At 43.1% G+C, this 27,944-nt stretch overlaps 1 protein-coding gene across 1 annotated transcript in view; it reads right to left on the reverse strand.

Moving 5' to 3' along the window:
* The window catches only part of LOC124594714 (cilia- and flagella-associated protein 57), a 287,883-nt gene that overhangs the window by 41,535 nt on the left and 218,404 nt on the right, over positions 1 to 27,944 (reverse strand). The window contains exons 11-12 of the mRNA XM_047133082.1: positions 27,441 to 27,540; positions 14,252 to 14,433 (exon numbers count right to left, since the gene is read on the reverse strand). Coding sequence (XP_046989038.1) covers positions 14,252 to 14,433; positions 27,441 to 27,540 — 282 coding nt within the window. The remainder of the gene's footprint in view (positions 1 to 14,251; positions 14,434 to 27,440; positions 27,541 to 27,944) is intronic.

Genomic DNA, 27,944 nt, shown 5'->3' on the forward strand with positions numbered 1-27,944 from the left:
AATCTGCAGGTCTTTGTGGCTGTTGTCATCTATATAAATAAAAATCAGTCACCACATGTGTGAAGGATCGTCACCTGAGAATGGCTTGGCTGATCTGCGGAAAAGTTAGAAATTAACATCAACTGCCGCATATATGAAATCTCATCAATTAATAATGGCTTGACAGATTTGGTTGATTTTTCTCTTTGTTGTGTTGATAATTGTAAGGACAAGGTTTGTACCAAAGAAAATTTTTGGAAAATCCACTGAAAAGTCAGAAATAAAAATCAGTTGTAGTGACACTGTTCACGTTTACGTCGCACTGCACTTAGCGTAGACCGGGACTGTGTCCTAGGCATGCCCGATCTTGACTGACTGGGCACAGCCCGTGCTGCCGGAGTTGTTGTTGTTGTTGTTGTTGTCATGCCGGCAGAGGTCGCGTCCGAATTCTCGCGTGCCCTCTGGTGGACGGGACTCTACTTGCGGCAACTACCGTCCGTGACGCGCCGTGCCAATGTGCGCCTCCCGCGATCTTTCTGGTGGCTACTACACTCCTCCTCCTTCGGGGGGTGAAGCCACTGTGATCCACTGCATCGGAAGGTGGAGCGACGGGCAGGAGCGATGACCTCCACATCCATTGGATAGCCGGAGTCGAGGGGATCTGCTAACCCTCGAGCTGGAATCTTTGAATACGGTTGGAAGTGACCCACACGAAGAGGCCCCCGTTGTCCCACAACCGGAGCCCGGGACAGAACGGGCGACAAGCCGTTGAACTCCGGATCCTGTTCCACCCCGGGAGGGGCAAGACACAGTGGCGGGGACGAAGGGGAAGGGACGACCACAGGTGAACCAACCTCCTGAGAAACTGGGCCCGCTAGGGGGGCCGGCGCTCGCTGGGGCATCTCAAACGATGGCGATGCTGGTGCTGGAGCTACTGGAGGCTGCCAAGGCTGAGAACCATCACAGTGCGGCAGAGGCACAGCAGGGAGAGGAGGCAACATCCCCCGCGAAACCAACACAGGTGCCGGCAATGGGGAAGCCGGTGTCCGAGAGGGCGGAGGGTGGGTGCCCGAACGTGGACGTAGCTGATTTTGGTGACGACGTACCACCCGGTCCCCCGCCTGCAAGGTATAGAGCCGGCGGCCATTTCGGCACAGGACCACCGCTGGTAGCCAATGTGGATTGCGACCAAACCCACGGGCCCAGACCGACATACCCAGTGGAAAACCAGGTATTCCATGTTTTCAAGAATGGCGAGGACCAGGCCGGAGGAGGTGTAGCAGAGTCCTAGGTTGACGCCCATGGAGGAGCTCTGCGGGGCTGCGGTCTCCCATTGGTGTGGTCCGGTATGCCGTCAAGAAAAACGTCAATGCTTCCTCCGCAGGAAATTCGTGCACATGCTTTTTCATCTGCGTCTTAAATGTGCGCACCATGCGCTCGGCTTCCCCATTTGATTGTGGATGGAAGGGGGGAGAGCAAACGTGCCGAATACCAAAGCGCCTACAAAAATCCTGGAAGGTCTGCGAAATAAACTGCGGTCCATTGTCCGAGACCAGGGTGATTGGCAGACCTTCCACAGAAAAGATTTCTGCTAGTGCCTGGATTGCAACTTCGGAGGTGGTTGAGGAGCAGCAAACCACATATGGGAATCGGGAATAAGCATCAATGACAATGAGCCAAAAACCATTGAGAAACGGGCCCGCAAAATCGATGTGAACACGTTCCCATGCTTGGGTTGCCGGTGGCCCTGAAGAGAATGCCGCCCTGGGAGATGCTTGTTGGCTCACACACTGGGAACAGGCGGCCACCAAGTGCTCAATTTCTCTGTCAATACTGGGCCAGTACACATGTCTGCGAGCCAAGGTTTTAGTATGGGAAACACCCCAGTGCCCCGCATGTAATAACGTGAGGACCTCCCGTCGTAAACTTGCAGGAACAACCACGCGAGGAGCTGTATCATTGGTAGCCAGAAGGAGAACGCCTTCCAAGGCCGAGAGGTGGTCCCGTAGAAGGAAATAATTACGAAGAGGGTCCGAGGCCCGGCCCGGAGGGCGGGATGACCACCCCTGCTGAATGAGGCGAACTATTTGCTGGAGAACCGGGTCAGCTGCTGTTTCCCTGGCGACTTGAGAACTAGTGATCGGGAAGCCATCAACTGCTTGGCGGGACGCCACATCCAAATGAAAACACATAATCTCCTCTCGATCGAATGTAGGATCCGGGCCCACCGGAAGACGGGAAAGAGCGTCGGCGTTGGCATGCTGTCCTGTAGGGCGAAAATGAATGTCATAATGGTACTTAGAGAGGAACAAGGCCCAGCGCTGTAGTCTGTGGGCCGCCCTATCCGGAATCTGAGAGGCGGGGCCAAATAACGATATTAACGGCTTATGGTCAGTGATTAACTGAAACTTCGTGCCATACAAGAAAGGGTGAAACTTGGTAACAGCGTAGACAATGGCCAAAGCCTCTTTTTCCACCTGGGAGTAATGGGCCTGCGCGGGACTAAGCGTTTTAGACGCAAACGCCAGTGGTTGCTCGGAACCATCTGCGTTGCGATGGGCCAGGACCGCCCCCACCCCATACTGGATATTCCAAAGGCCAACCACTGGTATTGGTAAAGGCCAAACGGGGTGTTGACGACCGCCAACCGTTTGGAGTCCTCATCAAGTGGTATCTGATGATAAGCCTCCGACAGATCGATTTTCGAAAAATATTGGCCTCCCGCCACAGAGGAGAACAATTCATCCGCACGAGGCAAAGGATAGGTGTCCACCACCAATTGGGAATTAATGGTGGCCTTGAAATCGCCACAATGACGTAATTTTCCCGAGGGCTTCCTTACAATAACGAGGGGCGAAGCCCACTCACTGGAAGAAATGGGAAGAACGACCCCTAGGGCTGTCAGCCGGTCTAGCTCTTCCTTTACCTGAGGGCGGAGAGCCAAGGGGATCTGCCTCGCGCGTAGAAAACGTGTGCGAGCCGACGCCTTCAACGTTAAGTGAGCTTCAAAATCTGAAACACGCCCTAGGCCCTCCTCAAAAATATCTGGAAAGTCGGAGATCAAAGATTCCAATGATAGGGAACGTCTTCGGAGACCAACTGTATGGCGTCAGCGATAGAAAAGCCAAAAGCTTGAAAGGCATCCAGGCCAAAAAGGTTAGCTGAGCTCGCATCACTGACAACAATAAAAGTAATAGGCCGAGTGACTGATTTGTAAGTCACGTCGGCAGTGAATTGCCCCAGTAGGGGAATGAACTGTTTACCATAACCGCGTAGACGCCGGTAAACTGGCGCCAACGGGGGCGATCCAAGGTTGGAATAAGTTTGTGCATTCAACAACGAAACTGCCGCGCTCGTATCGACTTGCAGTTGTAACCGGCGCGACCGAACCAACACCCCGATAAAGAGTTTGCGTGCCGATGCGTCGGGAGCCTGGCCCGATCAAACTTCCTGAATGTCAACGTCTATGTCCTCTGTACCTGCTTCCTTCGACTCTTTTGAGGCGGAGCGGCAAACTTTATCAATGTGACCTTTTCTATTACATTTGCGACAAACGGCCCAACGCTGGGGGCACTCTGACTGATCATGATGTATATAGCACGACGCACAGGACAGCAACAGGGGCCGGCGGCCGGAATTCTGTTTACGCGCCGTGCGGGAGCAGCCGTAACGGCCGGATTGAACCGCTCGCACGTCGTTCACCCCCGACACAGTGGACGCGGCCGCGCCGCCCTGAACCTCCGCGACGTCGCACCACGCTTCCAGCTGTTGACCTGCTGCATGAGAGACTTCATACGATTGAGCAATGGACAGGACTTCCCCGAGGGAAGGGTCTTCTATCTGCAGGGCCCATTGCCGGACCTCCCTATCAGGGGCCGAACAAACAATGACGTCGTGTACCATAACGTGGGCGTACGACTCTCGCGACTGCTCCGTGACAGAATGATACTTGCGACTAAGACCGTGCAGGGCAGCAGCCCACGCCCGGTAAGACTGATGGGGCTGTTTCTTGCATTGATAGAACTTGACCCTAGCCGCCACAACATGCATGCTGCGGCGATAATATGAAGACAGCAATGAACACAATGCGTCAAAAGACAAGGACGAGGGTTCCTGCAACGGCGCTAGCTGCCGCAAAACTTGATACAGCGAGGGAGATATCCAAGACAAAAAGAGAGCACTACATACCTCTGCATCAGAAACATGAAACGCCTGGAAATGCTGCCGAAGGCGATGTTCATATGCGTCCCAATCCTCCGCCGTCTCGTCATACGGGGGAAAGGGAGGAGGGAATGGCGCCGGAGCAGACGGTGTGGAGAGCAACGTCGGAAGCACTTGTTTCATGGTGGCCATGAGTTCCGTCTGCTGCGCAACCAAAACTCGCACCAAATCCTCCATGCCGTGGAGAAGCTGCGAAACCAGAACAACAACGCAACATGCGAAAGAATGACCCTACTCTCGTGGCCAATTGTGTAGTAACACTGTTCACGTTTACGTCGCACTGCAGTTAGCGTAGACCGGGACTGTGTCCTAGGCATGCCCGATCTTGACTGACTGGGCACAGCCCGTGCTGCCGGAGTGGTTGTTGTTGTTGTTGTTGTTGTCATGCCGGCAGAGGTCGCGTCCGAGTTCTCACGTGCCCTCTGGTGGACGGGACTCTACTTGCGGCAACTACCGTCCGTGACGCGCCGTGCTAATGTGCGCCTCCCGCGATCTTTCTGGTGGCTACTACATCAGTTGTGAAAGATCATCACTTGATGATTTTTTTTTCCAAAGTTATGGATCATTATGGTATTCTTCATAAAAAAAGAAAATAAAGAAATTACATTTGGTTTGACAGTTCTGCTGTCACATGTTTTCATAACAAAAGATTTAGTTTCACAGTTTTATATACATAAAATATAAATACATAAATGTAATATATAAAGAGTAAGCATTATTACCAAAAATCATGAAAAGCTCTTGACCAAATTACTTCCAGTCTTTACATGACACTCTAATGAACATTCAGACTGACGTATGCTATATATTTTTGTAATATGTTAGATATATAAATATATATGTAATATATAAATGGGAAATATTGTTACCAAAAATCTAGATAAGATCTTGACGGATTTACTTCAGATTTTTGCACAATACTCTACTGGAGATTCAGACAAAAATGGACATAGAGAGGAGGAGATGGACAATTAGGAGGGGGAGGCTGTTATGCACAGAGAGATGGGGGTATGAGAAGATATACGAAGCTAGTGAATGTTCAGACAGAAATGGACATAGAGAGGGAGCAAGAGGTTATGCACAGAGAGATGGGGGTAGGAGGAGATGTATGGAGAAAGGGATGATGAGAAGCTGGGCTGAGGGATGGAGAGGGAAGGAATTTATGATGTATATTTAATTGTTATACATTTTTAGCAGTTGACTGCTTGACATTTCAGTCCTTCTGCTAGGAACTTTTTCAGGATCCCACGTGTCTCCCTTAATGATTGAAAACTGAGTGCCCCAGCTGAGGAATTGAAATATTGAGCAGTGACGAAGTTTAAAGAGGAATATAACATGGTCTAACAACTCAGAATATTTTATCATCAAAGACTGGAAACATTGCTGAGTTTTCAAACAATGTCCTTCTTGACTGCTGTGCACACACACACACACACACACATACACACACACACACACACACACACACACACACACACACAGCTACATTGTACTGTTGGTTACATTGTCCCAGCACTGCAGACCACTGCAGACCTCCTGAGAGGAGGGACTGGGTCAGGTGGAGTATACAAAAGGAGCAAGAGACTCTGAGGGGAAATGTGGGGTGGAGGGAAAGGAGCCTGAAGAATGGAGGGGAAATGTGTCAAGGGAATGGAATAGGAATGCAGCACGGCAACCCTGCCCTGGTGCTGTTAGGGCAAGTTGCATGTGGCACACAATGGACACAATAAGTGAGCTGGAAATGGGAGGGGGGGACTTAGAACAAAATAAGGGGAACACCATGGAGAGAAAAATGGGAATGTGGATTAATAAAGTGATATGGGATGGAGGGGATTAGTAGAGACTTATGCCTTCTAAGAACAATTTCCATTTAAGTAATTCAGAGAAACTGGTACTGGAGGAGGATCCAGGGGACACAATTTATGAGCCAACTGCTGTTGAACGTGATCTGCTACTGTCTTGGCAACAGATTGGCAGTAGCCATTGTTTTGGTTGGGTCTTGCATGTGGGTCTTCCATAGGAATATAATCAATGTGTCATACTTTTGAGTACAGTTGTGGAACTAATTTGGGAGATGTGAGAAAGATCATGGGAAAAATATTCCCTGTTTCATGGCATGTTGAAATGCAGTCAGAGCACTGTCAAAGGATGTGTTCCAGTTCAGCTTCATATCTGCATGTACTTCACTACTCCAAAGACTCTTCTGTCTTCAAGCATTTGCTAGTTAAGGTTTTTCATCATCATCTTTGTGTTGCACTCCCATGGATGAAACAAATCTGTGACCCTTCTTTGCACACATTCAATATATCTTCTTAGCCCCATTTGCTATGGGTCTACACATATGATCTGTATCCTAGGATACATTGTATGAATGTTTTGTAAACATCCTCATATGGAGATTGATTGCATTATCCTATGAACATACCAAAATCTGCCGTCTATTTGCCAACTACTGTGACTATATGATCATTCCCTTTCATATCTGCACAAATTGTTACACACAGGTATTTCAGTGTCTTGACGACTCCATATCTGACTCAGTGCCATTTTAGTCATAAAATACTACATATCAGTATTTTCTAAAGTGGACAGTTTTACATTCAAGTTGTTGATCTTTGCACCTCTTTTAATTCTTTCAGTATCTATATGAATACTTGTGCAGCTTTCACCACACAGTTGTTTGTTATAGATAACAGTGCTCTCTGTGAAAAGTGTGAGGCTATTATTAACATTTTCTGTGAGGTCATTAATATACGACATGTACAGCAAGGTCCCAATACACTTCCCTGTGGCACACCTGAAGTTACTTCCACAACTGTTGATGACTCTCTATCCAAGATAACATGCTGCTTCTTCCTTTGCAAATAATCCCCAACCCAGCCTCAAATTTCACTTGCTATCCCAAAATACTGCAGCTACCTCAACATCTCATTCAAGGATGAAAGCACAAGGTGGGTTTCAATGACAGATCTTTTTGAAATCTATACTGGTTAACGTGGAGGAGGTCATTCAATCTGAGATGCCATTTAACATTGACTTCAGGATATGTTATTAGTAGACAGATGTCAGCAATATTGTAGAAATGACATCACATAACACCTTAATCTGCTGTTTAATTTATCTATCTTGTGCAACAAATTCTGATCAAAGATCATTACCCAGCACAGATATTTGCTAACAGCAAGAGTTACCTACATACATAAAAAACACAATGTCCAAATATTATACTTATAAATGATTTTTGTCATGCAGAGATAGATGTTAAGACCTACCCAGATAGCAAATAGTGTTAACATACTGCTTTGGTGATTTGGGGAAGTGAATTTGTCTCAGATACAAACTGCCTCATGGACTATGAAAACAGCTGAAGAGCCAGCCAGCCTGAATCTGATTTTTAGATTGTTTTACAAAATAGTTAGGTCAAGACTGGCCTAGTACCCATGTGCTGCCACAGGTCCATGCTACACAATCATTTAGAAAATGTTGTCTCACTTGAACATGAGATTTAATCTAGACACAGACAGATGGTTCAAACAAATTCCATCAGGAAGAAAGTCCCATCCAGCTACCAGCTGTCACTAACATTCCGAAAATCCATGTAACAATGTCTATCCAATTGAGAAATGGGAAAAGCAAGGAGGACGAGGAAGAAGAAGAAGAAGATTCATTGGTAGCTTTGTGGATGTATATACATAACTCTCGCTATTAACAAAAATCTCTGCTGGACAATGGTCTTTGAGCAAAACCAATCAGATCATAAAGAATAAATGAAACAATGTCTTAAGGAGTTATATGAAGTCATTTCTACATTTTTTCAGATCTCTGGAACGCAATCAACAAATAATTTTAAAGATATTCCAATATAGTTTTCTTGATTTCTTCTGCTACCATTATTATATGAGCAGACTGGCATGACCTCTGCTTTCTTTCTATCAAATACTGGGTGCCATTTTTTGCTCAAGGAATTTATCTTATATTACAGATAAAATGAGAGCTAACTGAGCACCAGATTCTGCATAGAGCTATTAGGTCCCCATCAAACTTTGTTTAATATTAGGAACTTTGCTGTTTCTTAATGTCACTGACACTACAAAATGTATCATTAAATTCAGCAGTGGTGCCGAAATTGTACTGGGGCAGTACTCCTGCATCTTCTTTTATAAAGGCACATTTGTAAAAAGAGCTCAGTACTTCTGCTTTGCTTTACTTCCCTCAATTTTAGCCCCTGTGTCATCCATGAATGTTCAAACATTAGTTTTGGTGCACTGACAGCATTTGCATTATGACCTGAACTCTTTGTATTTGTGAGAGGTCTTTCAATAAGATTATGATGTGGTAGTTGTTGGAGGCTTGGCACTTTGCCCTTTTGGCAGCCAGATGTGCATTATTTATCATTTCTCAATATGTAGCACCATAGCTTAATTTCTAAAATTTTAAGTGCCAGAACAGAACACACCTCTTCAATCATACAACAACCCCACCCCCCAATATAAAAATCAAAAGTTTCAATTTCTGAAATCTTGTGATAATACTTACAATGAGGAACCTTTGACAAAATACTGTTCTGAAAATCAGGTTTTTAAAACATAATGTCTTATAATGAAAACAACAAAACCACAAAATTTAGTACAAACAGCAAGTCAAATGCTACCATCTGTTCCCCATAGCAGTGGCACTTTGCTTCATAGTTCTGCTCAAAAAATATTGGAGCAAGTTGGTATTCTTCATGACTATAACACCATGTTTTCAACTGCAACCAGCCACAATGTTCAAACAGTTGCACTGCAGGTACTATTAGACAATGCTTTCAAAATGCTCTTAGATTTAACCCAATCATATCACTGCTATCCTTTCAGGTTTTTTACAGCTTTCTGTACCTAGTATTGTGAGAGATTCATTGCTTTTAGGATTGCTTTAAGCTCTGGAACTTTAATTTAAATGCTTTCACAGTTGAACACTAACATTTTAATACACTCCTGGAAATTGAAATAAGAACACCGTGAATTCATTGTCCCAGGAAGGGGAAACTTTATTGACACATTCCTGGGGTCAGATACATCACATGATCACACTGACAGAACCACAGGCACATAGACACAGGCAACAGAGCATGCACAATGTCGGCACTAGTACAGTGTATATCCACCTTTCGCAGCAATGCAGGCTGCTATTCTCCCATGGAGACGATCGTAGAGATGCTGGATGTAGTCCTGTGGAACGGCTTGCCATGCCATTTCCACCTGGCGCCTCAGTTGGACCAGCGTTCGTGCTGGACGTGCAGACCGCGTGAGACGATGCTTCATCCAGTCCCAAACATGCTCAATGGGGGACAGATCCGGAGATCTTGCTGGCCAGGGTAGTTGACTTACACCTTCTAGAGCACGTTGGGTGGCACGGGATACATGCGGACGTGCATTGTCCTGTTGGAACAGCAAATTCCCTTGCCGGTCTAGAAATGGTAGAACGATGGGTTCGATGATGGTTTGGATGTACCGTGCACTATTCAGTGTCCCCTCGACGATCACCAGTGGTGTACGGCCAGTGTAGGAGATCGCTCCCCACACCATGATGCCGGGTGTTGGCCCTGTGTGCCTCGGTCGTATGCAGTCCTGATTGTGGCGCTCACCTGCACGGCGCCAAACACGCATACGACCATCATTGGCACCAAGGCAGAAGCGACTCTCATCGCTGAAGACGACACGTCTCCATTCGTCCCTCCATTCACGCCGGTCGCGACATCACTGGAGGCGGGCTGCACGATGTTGGGGCGTGAGCGGAAGACGGCCTAACGGTGTGCGGGACCGTAGCCCAGCTTCATGGAGACAGTTGCGAATGGTCCTCGCCGATACCCCAGGAGCAACAGTGTCCCTAATTTGCTGGGAAGTGGCGGTGCGGTCCCCTACGGCACTGCGTAGGATCCTACGGTCTTGGCGTGCATCCGTGCGTCGCTGCGGTCCGGTCCAAGGTCGACGGGCACGTGCACCTTCCGCCGACCACTGGCGACAACATCGATGTACTGTGGAGACCTCACGCCCCACGTGTTGAGCAATTCGGCGGTACGTCCACCCGGCCTCCCGCATGCCCACTATACGCCCTCGCTCAAAGTCCGTCAACTGCACATACGGTTCACGTCCACGCTGTCGCGGCATGCTACCAGTGTTAAAGACTGCGATGGAGCTCCGTATGCCACGGCAAACTGGCTGACACTGACGGCGGCGGTGCACAAATGCTGCGCAGCTAGCGCCATTCGACGGCCAACACCGCGGATCCTGGTGTGTCCGCTGTGCCGTGCGTGTGATCATTGCTTGTACAGCCCTCTCGCAGTGTCCGGAGCAAGTATGGTGGGTCTGACACACCGGTGTCAATGTGTTCTTTTTTCCATTTCCAAGAGTGTAGTTTCATCTATGGGGGTTGGGAATGGAAAAGGCATTTCTGTGGGTCTTACACCAATACTTTGGTGTTTCCTACACCTATCACCATCTGGATTAAATGGAGAGCTATCTAGTCTGAACAACACTTCTGTACATCCCAGTCACAGCCAGCTACCTAGAGAGCAGCCTTGGATGTGTAATGCACCCTTGAAACTATTTAGGGTGACTATATAGGTCTCAGTTCCATGTGGAAAGTCTAGGAAGTTTCAGCCTAGTTCATAAAAGAACCTTCAGAATCTCTTGTTGAAGCCATCCACTCAACTCAGAACCAGAGACTTTATCTGTTTTGGGATAAGATACAGCTTGTGAACTTTGTTGAAATTCTGTGCACGCAAGTGTTGTTCTCAGCTTTCTCTGCAAGTTGTAAGAATGAGCCAAGCAGCCGAGATAACAGGCATCTTTCATTCCAACGTATCCCACAACCTTCACTTGGCTGCACCTCAGTCTCTCAATGGCTACCATAACATCATCTTCAACATATTGAATGAATTATCCAGACCTTTACATTGAGGTAGACAGTGATCCTCCCCATCACTTACTGCCATTGCCAAAGGTTGAGTTGCTGGTGGTTAAAAGTCCTCTATCCTTTTGTGGTTGCCTCCACCTGAAATTGGACATAGCAACCAGTCCACCAGATGAAATGTGCCTTAGTTTCAGTCTCAGTGAAAGACAGTGATGCTTGTTGATTAGGGGAATGGGTGTAATACCCCAAGTTCTCCACTTTGGAAAACAAGGGGAATGTCCCCTTGAGGAAGAAGGTTGAAGAATTATGAACATATTAATGGCATAGGAAGTCATCGCTGATTTATTTAGATGAGAATTGTATTACAACAGTACCCTTGATCCTGTAATCCTCCTGATCTGTCTCCTAGTCACTACTGCACACTCACCTCCATCCCTATGGACATGCCTCTGACGTCACTTCATTAATCCACATTCACACTCTTCTCTCTATGATCTCTTACCTCACCCTGTCTCTCTCTGTCTCTCTCTCTCTCATGAGATACAGGAATAATTTTCATCAGGCATATTGTAAAGTACACAATTTACTCCTTCACTACTTCTGACTACCCCCTATTTTTTGCGCTGTTGACTTTGGATTTTGTGTAACTTTCTCTTCCATTTTGTAGTTGTACACTTACTTTATAGTTTTCCTTTGTTTCCTTTAGGCTTTTCTTTTGATGACAGCACCTTTAAAAGTTTTGAAAAGTAGGAACTCAAATGTACGATACATGACAATTGATTGTCATATAGTGGAGGCACAAACCAGTGAACAGGTACATAAATTAGGATTTGGATATTGTTGAAGATACTTTGAGCTTATGTTTGTTATTGAGGGACATGGACGCACATCTTTCATCATACCCTAAAGCAATGCATATCCTTCCCAACCATTCTAAACTGCACTTTGCTGTCTCCCCAGTCTGTGAGATACACTTGTTCATAAATAGCCTGTTGGCTTCTGTCTCACATTTTTCAGGCAAACTTGGTTGGACAATTTTTCTGATGTTTCGCCAGAATGAATGGCTAGCATTTGCCTACAGGCAGATCTACCATCAGACTAAATTTGGCAATGGTGTGGTATGCACAGGAGTGAGGTAGACAAAGCACCGTGAGTTGGGCAACAGTACAATGCAGCCACTTATTCTGAAATCTGCCTCTCATACCCACAGGGCAAGGTGGTCAAGCATAATGCGAGCTCCTTACCAGTGCATACAGACAGTCCATTTGCTTTTGTTTTCATTTCAGAAAGTTCATGAACTACACGGTGCTCCATGGATCAATAAGAATGTTCATTTTGTCTCGGACACATTTCCTTTTTCTTCCCATGGTCATATAACAGGGCAATGCACTCTTATCACTGAGGACTGTACATCTTCCAGGTTCAGTGATTGTGATGAAATCTTTATGCAAATGCCATTTACATTGCATACATATTTAAGAACAGATCTTATTTGTCAGTTGGCCATTTATTAATTTGTGTCAAATAGATATAATTATGACAAAAAGAAAGAAAGAAAGAAATTATGAAGTGAGAATGTGTGGATATCACTGTTTACAAGTCAATTGTGCAGTGAGTTGGCTTTACTGTCACAGCCATGCACTATGTTCAGGGAAGAGGCTATGGTGACAGTAAGGTGGTGGGAATTGATAAATGGCATGTTTGTCATAAATGCATTTACCTGGCACAAATCAGTCAACAAACAACTGACAAATAAGGTCTCTTCATAAATTTCTAGGCACTGGCAATTAAGGTAAATGGCATTTGCACCATAAATTATACTTGAACATTAATCTCAGAGCATACAGACTCCTCAGTAAATGAAAACAAAATGAATGGACAGTGCCAAATTAACTTTTGTACTCATTGGTGAGACACTCGTGTTATGCTTGACATTTGTGATATGTGGCTAAAACAATCAGACTTTGGAATACGTGTCTGCATGGTACTGTTGCTCACCTGACATTGCTTTGTCTGCCTCACTCTCATGCAACCACACCAAAATCTGGCCTAACACTAAATGTGAATGCCAGTGTACACTGGGTGCCACTCACTTGAGCTGGCTGTAACTGTCATTCTGCATTCATGGATTTCTGTGGTATGGCTCCCTCAATATCAATGGCTGTTTCAAGATCCCTGTGCCATTTAGATTCTCAACCTCCTTACCTATATCGAAACCCTTCATCCTCCCCCCACAAAACAAAACAATTTCTGAATCATAAATGTGGATAATGTCACATCAACAAAAACTGCAATCCTGCAATCCCCCTGGGTTCAATCTCTACCAGTCCCCATCTTCACCCACTAACACTCCTGTACCCAGAGTCCTCCTCCCTCCTCCTTCATCCCTCTCCCTACATGTTAAATCAGTGTTTTACATATCTCAGTCGCTTACTTAGCTAGGTCTGTAGATTGATGGACCCTCATCCCTGTGCTTTCATTTCTTGACTTCTTCTCTCCTTTTACTGTGCAGTTTCCAGCCTCAACAGCTCCAATATCCCCTCAGCAGCCAAGTCATATCTTCTGAACCTTTGTGAACAAATCTCATTTACATGCCTGTTGCTGACTTCTCTACTATTCAGTGAATTGTTACCTTTACTCCTAAATTATTTACATTACCATAAAAAATCAGATATACTTCGGAAATTGTCTCTCTGTCGTGCTTCCTTCACATCCTTTGTGGATTAGATCCATTTCTTCTGCTTCGCATGTTCCAAATTACCTTTCTTGGTGAGATATAATATGAGGCTACTTAATGTGACAGGATCAACAAAAGATTAGCCTAGAGCTATTTTCTGCTGAATCATAAATGACTGAGATGAGCTGCTTCCCATTAAGTAACTGACTTTCCCTATCAAAAAGCCAAATACCTCTTTTATGTATTGTTACTTTCATTATTCATTTATGGAGAAAAATGTTAATTTACAAATCTATATCGGTCATTATGTTTTTAGTGTAGAAAGATAGTATACACATTCTTCTGATAAACAAAATACTTATTTAGTGTAAGCCACTGATAATTTTTTTAAACAATTCTGTACTGTTCAGTGAAAATTTGGAAATATATTCTGGATTTACCCAGTACATTGCTATTATTAAAAAAAGAGTTTTACAGAACCTCTTGAATTTGTTTTTTGTTCCAACAATTTCACGTCGTAGTTCTGCACTTGCAATTTTTTCTTCTTCTAACAAATTTTCAAAATGTTCCTTGATATTAATAACATTTGCATCGACTTCATCTTCTAGTTGTGTTACAATGCTTTCATGTTCCTGTACTCGGTCCTGAGTTTCCTTGAGTAGCTGTAATGCAAGACATGTTTATCAGTCACTTAATAGTAAATTGATTTGAAAATAACTTATAAAAAGAAAATTTCCTTTCAGTTTCAAATAAGAAAAGTGGAAGAAAAAGATATATTCTAATGAAACCAATCCAGTGGGTTATTTCCTATAAAATGTCAAAATTCGAATGCAATTCTCACTAAATTCTGTCTTTAACCTGTGAAACCCACCTCACACTTTTCTAACTTGGCATGCTGAGAGCCAAGGATCGAGGCATTTGTTAGATACAGTGATTCTCAGTTTCCAAAAATCATTTGACTAACTACCACATCTACACTTAATATCAAAAGTACAATCATGTGGGGCATGAAGTGAAATTTTTGACCAGAGTGAGGTATTTTTGGTGGAAAGGCAAGTTATCTTGGATGGAGAGTCATCAACATATGTAGAAGTAACTTTGGATGTGCCCCAGGGAAGTGTGTTGGCATACTAGGTGTTATGTTAATTTTCTATTTTAATGATCTTTCGGGCAACATTAACCTTATCAGTACCAACAGGTGGGAGAGTCATCAGGGGATGGGGTACTTTATGCCCACCTTATGCAAGTATTAAATCTAATCATGAAATTTATATTTCCAAATTTTAAAGAAAATGTTTATTGTTTTCAATGAATAGTTCTACCAGATATTTTCACGTTCTGAATCTTTCTTACAAATCAGTATTTCTTTAAAAAGTATGTTGTTAATGAAAGTCGACAACAGTTAACAAAATTTGAACAGTATTTTTTTATTTTTATGCAGTGGTTCCTGAAGAGGGGCAGCAGCCTTTTTCAGTAGTTGCAGGGGCAACAATCTGGATGATTGACTGATCCGGCAATGTAACAATAACCAAAACAGCGTTGCTGTTTTGGTACTACGAACGGCTGAATGCTAGGGGAAACTACAGCTGTAATTCTTCCCAAGGGCATGCAGCTTTACTGTATGATTAAATGATGATGGCATCCTCTTGGGTAAAATATTCCAGAGGTAAAATAGTCCCCCATTCGGATCTCCGGGTGGGGACTGCTCAAGAGGACATCGTTATCAGGAGAAAGAAAACTGGCATTCTACAGATTGGAGCATGGAATGTCAGATCCCTTAATAGGGCAGGTAGGTTAGAAAATTTAAAGAGGGAAGTGGATAGGTTAAAGTTAGATATAGTGGGAATTAGTGAAGTTCAGTGGCAGGAGGAACAAGACTTTTGGTCACGTGAATACAGGGTTATAAATACAAAATCAAATAGGGGTAATGCAGGAGTAGGTTAAATAATGAATAAAAATATAGGAGTGCGGGTAAGATACTACAAACAGCATAGTGAACGCATTATTGTGGGAAGATAGACATGAAGCCCACACCTACTACAAGTAGTACAAGTTTATATGCCAACTAGCTCTGCAGATGATGAGGAAATTGATGAAATGAATGATGAGATAAAAGAAATTATTCAAATAGTGAAGGAAGACGAAAATTTAATGGTCATGGGTGACTGGAATTCAAGCGTAAGAAAAGGGAGAGAAGGAAACATGGTGAATGTGGATTGGGGCTAAGAAATGAAAGAGGAAGCTGTCTAGTAGAATTTTGCACATAGCATAACTTAATCATAGCTAACACTTGGTTCAAGAATCAAGAAAGAAGGTTGTATACATGGAAGAACCCTGGAGGTACTAAAAGGTATAAGATAGATTCTATAATGGTAAGACAGAGATTTAGGAATCAGATTTTAAATTGTAAGACGTTTCCAGGGGCAGATGTGGACTCTGACCACAATCTGTTGGTTATGAACTGTAGATTAAAACTGAAGAAACTGCAAAAAGGTGGAAATTTAAGGAGATGGGACCTGGGTAAACTGAAAGAACCAGAGGTTGTACAGAGTTTCAGGGAGAGCATAAGGGAACAATTGACAGGAATGGGGGAAAGAAATACAGTAGAAGAAGAATGGGTAGCTTTGAGGAATGAAATAGTGAAGGCAGCAGAGGATAAAGTAGGTAAAAAGACGAGGGCTACTAGAAATCCTTGGATAACAGAAGAGATACTGAATTTAATTGATGAGAGGAGAAAATACAAAAATGCAGCAAGTGAAGCAGGCTAAAAGGAATACAAATGTCTCAAAAATGAGATCCACAGGAAGTGCAAAAAGGCTAAGCAGGGATTGGTAGAGGACAAATGTAATGGATTTAGAGGCTTATCTCACGAGGGGTAAGATAGATACCGCCTACAGGAAAATTAAAGAGACCTTTGGAGAAAAGAGAACCACTTGCATGAATATCAAGAGCTCAGATGGAAACCCTAGCAAAGAAGGGAAAGCAGAAAGGTGGAAGGAGTATATAGAGGGTCTATACAGGGGCGATGTTCTTGAGGACAATATTATGGAAATGGAAGAGGAGGTAGATGAAGATGAAATGGGAGATATGATACTGCATGACTAGTTTGACAGAGCACTGAAAGACCTAAGTCGAAAAAAGGCCCCGGGAGTAGACAACATTCCATTAGAACTACTGATAGCCTTGGGAGAGCCAGTCCTGACAAAACTCTATCATCTGGTGAGCAAGATGTATGAGACAGGCGAAATTCCCTCAGACTTCAAGAAGAATATAATAATTCCAATCCCAAAGAAAGCAAGTGTTGACAGGTGTGAAAATTACTGAACTATCAGTGTAATGAGTCACAGCTGCAAAATACTAATGCAAATTCTTTACAGACGAATGGAAAAATTGGTAGAAGCCGACCTCGGGGAAGATCGGTTTGGATTCCGTGGAACTGTTGGAACTCGTGAGGCAATACTGACCCTACGACTTATCTTAGAAGAAAAATTAAGGAAAGGCAAACCTACGCTTCTAGCATTTGTAGACTTAGAGAAAGCTTTTGACAATGTCAACTGGAATACTCTCTTTCAAATTCTGAAGGTGGCAGGGATAAAATACAGGGAGCGAAAGGCTATTTACAATTTGTACAGAAACCATGTGACAGTTATAAGAGTCGATGGACATAAAAGGGAAGCAGTGGTTGGGAGGGGAGTGAGACAGGGTTGTAGCCTCTCCCCGATGCTATTCAATCTGTATATTGAGCAAGCAGTAAAGGAAATGAAAGAAAAGTTCGGAAAAGGTATTAAAGTCAGTGGAGAAGAAATAAAAACTTTGAGGTTTGCCGATGACATTATAATTCTGTCAGAGACAGCAAAGGACTTGGAAGAGCAGTTGAACAGAATGGACAGTGTCTTGAAAGGAGGGTATAAGATGAACATCAACAAAAGCAAAATGAGGATAATGGAATGTAGTCGAATTAAGTCAGGTTATGCTGCGGGAATTAGATTAGGAAATGAGACACTTAAAGTAGTAAAGGAGTTTCGCTATTTGGGGAGCAAAATAACTGATGATGGTCAAAGTAGAGAGGATATAAAATGTAGACTGGCAGTGGCAAGGAAAGCATTTCTGAAGAAGAGATATTTGTTAACATCGAGTATTGATTTAAGTGTCAGGAACTCGTTTCTGAAATTATTTGTATGGAGTGTAGCCATGTATGGAAGTGAAACGTGGATGATAAATAGTTTAGAGAAGAAGAAAATAGAAGCTTTCAAGATGTGGTGCTACAGAAGAATGCTGAAGATTAGATGGGTAGATCACATAACTAATGAGGAAGTATTGAATAGAATTGGGGAGAAGAGGAGTTTGTGACACAACTTGACTAGAAGAAGGTATCGGTTGGTAGGACATGTTCTGAGGCATCAAGGGATCGCCAATTTAGTATTGGAGGGCAGCTTTTGTGAGGTACCTGAATGCAAATGTCTACTCCTTGCAGATCAATTTGCAATCTGTGTTTGGAAACTGATTGACATGGCCCATCATTCAATGACAACAGCAACTCCAGTTGGTTTTGAAGCCAATTGTTTTTGTTGACTAAGCTTAATACTCATTTATGATCCCTGTCAGTTTGGATGTTGTTGTGACCACTGTTCTTTCACTATGTCAAGTGCTATCAGTGATAGAACATTTCTTGTAGACACATTGGACAGGGTGTGTTGATGTGACAATAACTGGTCATACACATGTCTAGATGTGATAAATTTTTTCTGCTATTCTGTTACATCTCCACATTACTGTGATGATTCAGTTTTTTTCTGTTATCACTTAAATCATTGGCAGAGACTCACATGACTGCCTGGTACCATTTTGACACCGGTGTGTTGCAGAGGGCACTTTACGTGTTGACGGGCAGTGTATCAGCAGTGCGCATGTAGCAGCATTACTGCATTTACTAGGATATCTTGTATTTTAATAACTGTTTAAATGTTGTGTTGAATTGTTTGTGCTCTCTGTAGATTAGTTCAAACGTTCTTTGCACAACAGATTTTAGAATGGATAGGGACCGCAACTGCTGTGTTCGGATGCGGGCTTAGTTGGCGTCCCTTCACTCGCAGCTTCAGGCAGTGTTGGCTTCGGTCACACAGCTTGAGGCTGTTGCCAATGGGCATCACTGTGGGGGTCCGGATGGGGGTTTGTCGTGGATGGCCAGCTTGTCCAACGCATCCCCCGATCGGACTACGGCTGTGGCTGCCCGGGATACTGCCCACATTGATGCTGACCCCTTACCCATGTCAGAGTGGGAGGTCGTCTCGAGGTGTGGCAGGGGGTGAAATACATTCTGGAGGGGTGAACAGAAGGCCTCTCCAGTTTGTCTGACAAACCGGTTTCAGGCTCTGTCTCCAGCTGATACTGATCTTTGGCTGAACATGTCCTGTTCCAGAGGTTGCCCCTCAGTCTGCAAGATCCAGGCAGTTGCAGAGGGTGGGCTTAGTGGTAGTTGGGAGCTCCAACATCAGGTGCGTAATGGGGCCCCTTAGGGATATGGCAGCAAGAGAGGGGAAGAAAACCAATGTGCACACCATGTGCATACTGGGGGGAGTCATTCCAGATGTGGGAAGGGTCCTTCCGGACGCCGTGAAGGGTACAGGGTGCACCCATCTGCAGGTGGTTGCTCATGTTGGCACCAATGATGTGTGTCGCTATGGATCGGAGGAAATCCTCTCTGGCTTCCAGCGGCAATCTGATTTGGTGATGACTGCCAGTCTCACTAGTGGGATGAAAGCAGAGCTCACCATTTGCAGCATCATCAACAAGACTGACTGCGGACCTTTGGTACAGAGCCAAGTAGAGGGTCTGAATAAGAGGCTGAGACCGTTCTGCGACCATGTGGGCTGCAGATTCCTCGACTTGCACAATAGGATGGTGGGGTTTCGGGTTCCGCTGGATAGATCAGGAGTCAACTACACGCAGCAGGCAGCTACACGGGTAGCAGGGGTAGGTTAGATGGCCTTGGGCAAGTACAGAAAAGGCAACAGCCTCAAAGGGTGCGGGGCTAAGTCAGGACATGCGGGGACCAAGCAGTAATCGGTATTGCAATTGTAAACTGTCAAACCTGCGTTGGTAAAGTACCGGAACTTCAAGCACTGATAGAAAGCACCGAAGCTGAAATCGTTATAGGTATGGAAAGCTAGCTGAAGCCAGAGATGAATTCTGCCAAAATTTTTACAAAGAAACAGACGGTGTTTAGAAAGGATAGATTGCACACAACCGGTGGTGGCATGTTTGTCACTGTTAGTAGTAGTTTATCCTGTAGTGAAGTACTCGTAGAAGGGGACAGTTCCTGTGAATTATTATGGGTGGAGGTTACACTCAACAACCGAGCTAGGTTAATAATTGGCTCCTTTTACCGACCTCCCAACTCAGCAGCATTAGTGGCAGAACAACTGAGAGAAAATCTGGAATACATTTCACAATAATTTTCTCAGCATATTATAGTCTTAGGTGGAGATTTCAATTTACCAGATATAGACTGGGACACAGACGTTTAGGACGGGTGGTAGGGACAGAGCATTGAGTGACATTATACTGAGTGCACTATCCAAAAATTACCTCGAGCAATTAAACAGAGAATCGACTCGTGGAGATAACATCTTGGACCTACTGATAACAAACAGACCCGAACTTTTCGACTCTGTAAGCGCAGAACAGGGAATCAGTGATCATAAGGCCGTTGCAGCATCCCATATGGAAGTAAATAGGAATATAAAAAAAGGGAGGAAGGTTTATCTGTTTAGCAAGAGTAATAGAAGGCAGATTTCAGACTACCTAACAGATCAAAACGAAAATTTCTGTTCTGACACTGACAATGTTGAGTGTTTATGGAAAAAGTTCAAGGCAATCGTAAAATGCATTTTAGACAGGTACGTGCCGAGTAAAACTGTGAGGGACGGGGAAAACTCACCGTGGTTCAACAATAAAGTTGGGAAACTACTGCGAAAGCAAAGAGAGCTTCACTGCAAGTTTAAATGCAGCCAAAATCTCTCAGACAAACAGAAGCTAAATGATGTCTAAGTTAGCATAAGGAGGGCTATGTGTGAAGCGTCAGTGAATTCGAAAGTAAAATTCTATGTACCAACTTGACAAAAAAATCCTAGGAAGTTCTGGTCTTACGTTAAATCAGTAAGTGGCTCAAAACAGCATATCCAGACACTCCGGGATGATGATGGCATTGAAACAGAGGATGACACGCGTAAAGCTGAAATACTAAACACCTTTTTCCAAAGCTGTTTCACAGAAGGAAGACCGCACTGCAGTTCCTTCTCTAAATCCTTGCACAAACAAAAAAATGGCTGACATCAAAATAACTGTCCAAGGAATAGAAAAGCAACTGGAATCACTCAACAGAGGAAAGTCCACTGGACCTGATGGGATACCAATTCGATTCTACACAGAGTACGTGAAAGAACTTGCTCCCTTTCTAACGGCCGTGTACCACAAGTCTCTAGAGGAATAGAAGGTTCCAAATGATTGGAAAAGAGCACAGGTAGTCCCAGTCTTCAAGAAGGGTCATCGAGCAGATGCGCAAAACTATAGACCTATATCTCTGACGTCGATCTGTTGTAGAATTTTAGAACATGTTATTTGCTCATGTATCATGTCGTTTCTGGAAACCCAGAATCTAATCTGTAGGAATCAACATGGATTCCGGAAACAGTGATGGTGTGACACCCTTGTTCATGAGACCCAGAAAATATTAGATACAGACTCCCAGGTAGATACTATTTTCCTTGGCTTCTGGAAGACGTTTGATACAGTTCCACACTGTCGCCTGATAAACAAAGTAAGAGCCTACAGAATATCAGACCAGCTGTGTGGCTGGATTAAAGAGTTTTTAGCAACCAGAACACACCATGTTGTTCTCAATGGAGAGACGTCTACAGACGTTAAAGTAACTTCTGGCGTGTCACAGGGGAGTGTTATGGGACCATTGCTTTTCACATTACATATAAATGACCTAGCATATAGTGTCGGAAGTTCTGTGCAGCTTTTTGCGGATGCTGCTGTAGTATACAGAGAAGTTGTAGCATTAGAAAATTGTAGTGAAATGCAGGAAGATCTGCAGCGGATAGGCACTTGGTGCAGGGAGTGGCAACTGACCCTTAACATAGACAAATGTAACGTATTGTGAATACATAGAAAGAAGGATCCTTTATTGTATGATTATATGATAGCGGAGCAAACCCTGCTAGCAGTTACTTCTGGAAAATATCTGGGAGTATGCGTGCTGAACAATTTGAAATGGAATGATCGTATAAAATTAATTGTTGGTAAGGCGGGTACCAGGTTGAGATTCATTGGGAGAGTCCTCAGAAAATGTAGTCCATCAACAAAGGAGGTGGCTTACAAAACACTCATTCGACCTATACTTGAGTATTGCTCATCAGTGTGGGATCCGTACCTGGCCGGGTTGACAGAGATAGAGAAGATCCAAAGAAGAGCGGCAAATTTCATCACAGGGTTATTTGGTAAGCGTGATGGTGTTATGGATATGTTTAGCAAACTCCAGTGGCAGGCTCTGCAAGAGAGGCGCTCTGCATCATGGTGTAGCTTGCTGTCCAGGTTTCGAGAGGGTGCATTTCTAGATGAGATATCGAATATATTGCTTCCCCCTACTTATACCTCCCGAGGAGATCACGAATGTAAAATTAGAGAGATTCGAGTGTGCACGGAGGCTTTCCGGCAGTCATTTTTCCCGCGAACCGTACGTGACTGGAACCAGAAAAGGAGGTAATGACAGTGCCACATAAAGTGCCCTCCGCCACACACCATTGGGTGGCTTGTGGAATATAAATGTCGATGTAGATGATGTAGATGTAGTAGTCGTCAGAAGGGTCCGGGCCAGAGGAGGGAGCGTTATGATCTGTGGAATGCTTCCATGGCACTTCCTGGGTGATCTTGTCATCCTGGAAGGCACAGTGGATCAGATCACTTATGCATCTATCCCTGAGGACCACAACCATGTCAACCCTTACACTGCTGTGTGTCTACCAAACACTAGAAGAATAAAATTTACCAGCAATGATTCAAAAATGGTTCAAATGGCTCTGAGCACTATGGGACTTAACATCTGAGATCATCAGTCCCCTAGAACTTAGAACTACTTAAACCTAACAAACCTAAGGACATCACACACATCCAAGGCCAAGGCAGGATTCGAACCTGCGACCGTAGTGGTCACGCGGTTCCAGACTGTAGCGCCTATAACCACCTGGCCATCCCGGCCAGCCCAGCAATGGTCATCCGAGATAAAGCAGATCTGTGTTTCATTGCTGAGCACAGTGCAATGCCATTCATGAGCCATTTCTTTGCATGGTCATGGCATCAAGCAAAATACAGCCATCTGTGTTAAGGTGTTAATTGTAGTTTATATTTGGGACAGTAAGCCCTTAGTCCATCTGTTGCTAGTCTTTGATCAGTGGTGTAGAATGACAGAATATTACAGGGAGCCAATTACTTGTTCTCAGACAGCAGGCAAAAGTGTGAGGGGATTACAAGGGCCTTGGCACACAATATGGTGATCATCACTTGTTGTGGTCAGAGGTGGCCAAATGGAACCCTAACATTGAGTACATGAGTCCGCACATTTCCATGTAGTCCAACATTGGGCCACTGTCACATCTGAATTCCCCTCAAATCTGGGTAGTGCATGATTTGACCAGCGTGCTAAATAGAGACTGACAATGAGATCCATTTCACACTCTGTCAGGTGCTGTTTATAATGTCTCATCCAAGTATGTGGTCCTTCACAGTGATTCAATCAACATATGATGCTATTCATGCCCCTTATATGTACTACTAGGCATGGTTACAACATAAATCATGAACAATACTAGTGCACTCTTGTGGCCACTCTACCTGTCACACAGAACTGTGACTCTAAATGTTTATGTATCAACTGACAGTGTGTATGTGAACAAAGTTACACTGATATTCTACCGTGCCTTCTGGATACCTCTCTTTTTTGTTAGGCAGTGTTTATCCTGCTATTTGAAATACTCAAATGAACTAAAAGTTTATCCTTACGTAATGTGTGATGTCTTGTCCAATCCTTTAAATATTTTGAGCAGTAAATATTGCCTAGAAAGATTTTTATGCTTCCATCTGCAACAGACACTCTAATGGTTAAGGTGATATAATTATTTTGAAATCTATTTTATGTCAGAAAGCAGTAAGCTGCTGAGATGTTTATTTGGTTTATGGAAACTGTCTTCTGATTACCTCTATTTATCAAAAATAAATTATTGTGATGTTTCTTGTTTGGGATGCATAAAGATAACTGAACTAGGGTACATAGCACAGTCATTTTATTTCTGACATGCATTATAATGATTATCAACTGGTTTTCCTAGTAGTGAATTCAGTGTTGGATAATTACAGTATTAAAATCGATAAGGAAGAACATTTCAAAGAAGCAGTAAACAGGTTTGGTTTCCTTGGACATGGACCTCGAAATTCTCATGATTTCAGTTAGCTCATATGAGACATCTTTGATTTCTAGAGGAATGTTGTGTCATGGATGTTCCATATTGTGCACTTGGTACTGATTTGCCTTCAACAGATAAATAGTTGATTTATACAACAAAGCATTACTACTGAGTTCTACAGAAACAGAAGTTATGTATTTGCAGCAAGTTAATGAGGAGGAATGGCATCTACAAATACAATTAGTGGACCCTGACACCAACTGAGGGGGAAGACTGGAGAACAGTTGAAGAAATTAATATAGTTCAAAATAAAAGGAGATGGAATTTTGTTTGAGAAGTTGCTGAGGAGTGACTTAAGTTTTTTCAGTGTACATACTGTCGAAACTAACATCCTAATACAGAGAAAAAAATATAAAGAATCCCCAAAAAGTATTACACAGACACAGTGTACAGAGCCCACCATAGATCACAACTGATTTTGGAGCTGAGGAGGATGTATTGTAGTTTATAATGATCTCCCAAAGCTTTCAAGTTTTGATCAGCTCTGGTGATAATTTTAATAGGGGTTTGAATCAACATGGAAGTCTATTTGTAAAGTTGAATTGCAAGTAAACTGAAAGATTAGATTTTATTGTCCTGCACATTTAGATCATTAGCGGAGGATGACTTGCACAAAATGAGGATATGGGAGGAAAGGAACATGTCCTTTCTAAAGGAACTATCCAAGCCATCAACCTATAGTGATTTGGGTGAATCGTGAATAGGCGCAATTGTGTGCCTGGAAAAATAAGTACAATGGCCACTTCCCTCAAAGGAATTAGAAAAATTAACATCCTTGCTCATGATTAAAACTACCAGCTTGACCAGCTGAAAATGTTTTGACTCAGATTACAAAATACTGGAAACAGATGAAAATAGAACAAGACAGAAATATAATATTGTAAATCAAGATGAATTTCCTAAATGTCATCATAACATGCTTCATATGTGCAGGTGGTACATAGCTGCTAGAAAAATCGTAAATCAGTTAAGTTACAGTTCATGACTAGCAGAACTGTATCAATACATAAAGCAAGCATGACAGTGCTGAAAATTGCTGTAGATTATGGATAACTTTGAATTCTACTGTGGTGCTTATCATTGACATATATTTATGAAATTTAATTTAAATGAGGTACAAAAGTTGTGGACAGACACAATAAAAAGACACTCACACATAGCTTTTGGCCACAGCCTTCATCAGTAAAACACACACACACACCCACACACCCACACCCACGCGCACACACCCACACACACCCACACACACACACACACACACACACACACACACACACACTCACAAGCAAGCAACACCTCACACACAACTCCAGCATCTCAGGCCAGGCCAAGATGTTGGAGTTTCAGGTCATGTGTGTGCTGAAATCTATATGTGAGTATCTTTCAATTGTTCCTGCCTGCAGCTGGGCCAGCTGCCCTGTTTCCATAGTTAGGTCAGGTTATGGCAATCCACTTTGCATATGAATGCCTCTAGTATGAGGTAACATGCATAGTTGATTGCCAGAAACATCCAATCTGATTTTGGAGCTGAGGAGGATGTATTGTAGTTTATAATGATCTCCCAAAGCTTTCAAGTTTTGATCAGCTCTGGTGATAATTTTAATAGGGGTTTGAATCAACATGGAAGTCTATTTGTAAAGTTGAATTGCAAGTAAACTGAAAGATTAGATTTTATTGTCCTGCACATTTAGATCATTAGCGGAGGATGACTTGCACAAAATGAGGATATGGGAGGAAAGGAACATGTCCTTTCTAAAGGAACTATCCAAGCCATCAACCTATAGTGATTTGGGTGAATCGTGAATAGGCGCAATTGTGTGCCTGGAAAAATAAGTACAATGGCCACTTCCCTCAAAGGAATTAGAAAAATTAACATCCTTGCTCATGATTAAAACTACCAGCTTGACCAGCTGAAAATGTTTTGACTCAGATTACAAAATACTGGAAACAGATGAAAATAGAACAAGACAGAAATATAATATTGTAAATCAAGATGAATTTCCTAAATGTCATCATAACATGCTTCATATGTGCAGGTGGTACATAGCTGCTAGAAAAATCGTAAATCAGTTAAGTTACAGTTCATGACTAGCAGAACTGTATCAATACATAAAGCAAGCATGACAGTGCTGAAAATTGCTGTAGATTATGGATAACTTTGAATTCTACTGTGGTGCTTATCATTGACATATATTTATGAAATTTAATTTAAATGAGGTACAAAAGTTGTGGACAGACACAATAAAAAGACACTCACACATAGCTTTTGGCCACAGCCTTCATCAGTAAAACACACACACACACCCACACACCCACACCCACGCGCACACACCCACACACACACACACACACACACACACACACACACACACACACACACACACTCACAAGCAAGCAACACCTCACACACAACTCCAGCATCTCAGGCCAGGCCAAGATGTTGGAGTTTCAGGTCATGTGTGTGCTGAAATCTATATGTGAGTATCTTTCAATTGTTCCTGCCTGCAGCTGGGCCAGCTGCCCTGTTTCCATAGTTAGGTCAGGTTATGGCAATCCACTTTGCATATGAATGCCTCTAGTATGAGGTAACATGCATAGTTGATTGCCAGAAACATCCAATCTGACCAAAGTAATATTCATCCTACCCCACTGATTTCCAATGTGTTTCCTAGGCTCTGAGTTGAAGAATAAAAATAATTGCAGTTCAGAGAGCTACTTGCGAAACAAAAGGCTGCCACTTGGAGAAATCCAGGACTGATGAAGCTGCCTAGCATTTCATTACTTTAATGAAAAGCATTTTGTTCCATCTGAAGCCATATTTGAGCTAGTCATACATTTGGCCAACAGTTTAAATCATCTCAGAACTGACCACTATGGCTTCTTACACTGTTTCAACTATCCGACAGAAGTCATGTTTTCATTTATCATGTATGCATACAACTAATGGAATTTTCCATAGATTAACTGAATCAAAGCAGAAAGCGTAATTACAGGCCACACAATTCGCTATGCAGTTCATACTGCCTTAAAAAGTTTGAATGTTTTCAATATATGCCAACATGAACATGACATGGACTGGTCTCTAAAATGTAATACCTTACATGTAGTCTACATTTATAAGATGAAAGTACTGCTTATGGACATACATCATCAATTTGCATCTCCTTATTGTGAAGTTTAAGCTCATACTTCTGTTGAATTTCAGACATTGCCCGTTTCTTCTCTTCCAATATGTCACCTATTTGCCTAGAAGAACAAAAATGAATGAAGTAAATACTTAAAGGGTCTTGGCAAGTTCCATCACATATCTGAATACATAAACAGCCATGTAATACACCTGTCAGAGATCTAACAAAAACAACTATTCCCATAAGTTCAGTAAATTGAGATGGCTACATCTTTCTAAGGCATGACAGATTTAACTGATGAGGGAATGGAATAGGGGCATAAATACACCCTGGTTTATCACCTACTGTATTATTCACATCCAACAATAATGAACATAAAGAAGTGGAATATATGTTAATAGAGATTAAATCCCTTACAGAAAGTTCCTTGATTTGTTTCCTCTACAAACTTCATAAAGTAGGTGGGTTTACCTGTTTTGATGCTGCTCTTTCAAGTCTTGAATTGATGTATGAGCATATAAT

Source organism: Schistocerca americana, chromosome 2 (assembly GCF_021461395.2).
Source record: "Schistocerca americana isolate TAMUIC-IGC-003095 chromosome 2, iqSchAmer2.1, whole genome shotgun sequence".
In the NCBI taxonomy this organism is placed as follows: domain Eukaryota; kingdom Metazoa; phylum Arthropoda; class Insecta; order Orthoptera; family Acrididae; genus Schistocerca; species Schistocerca americana.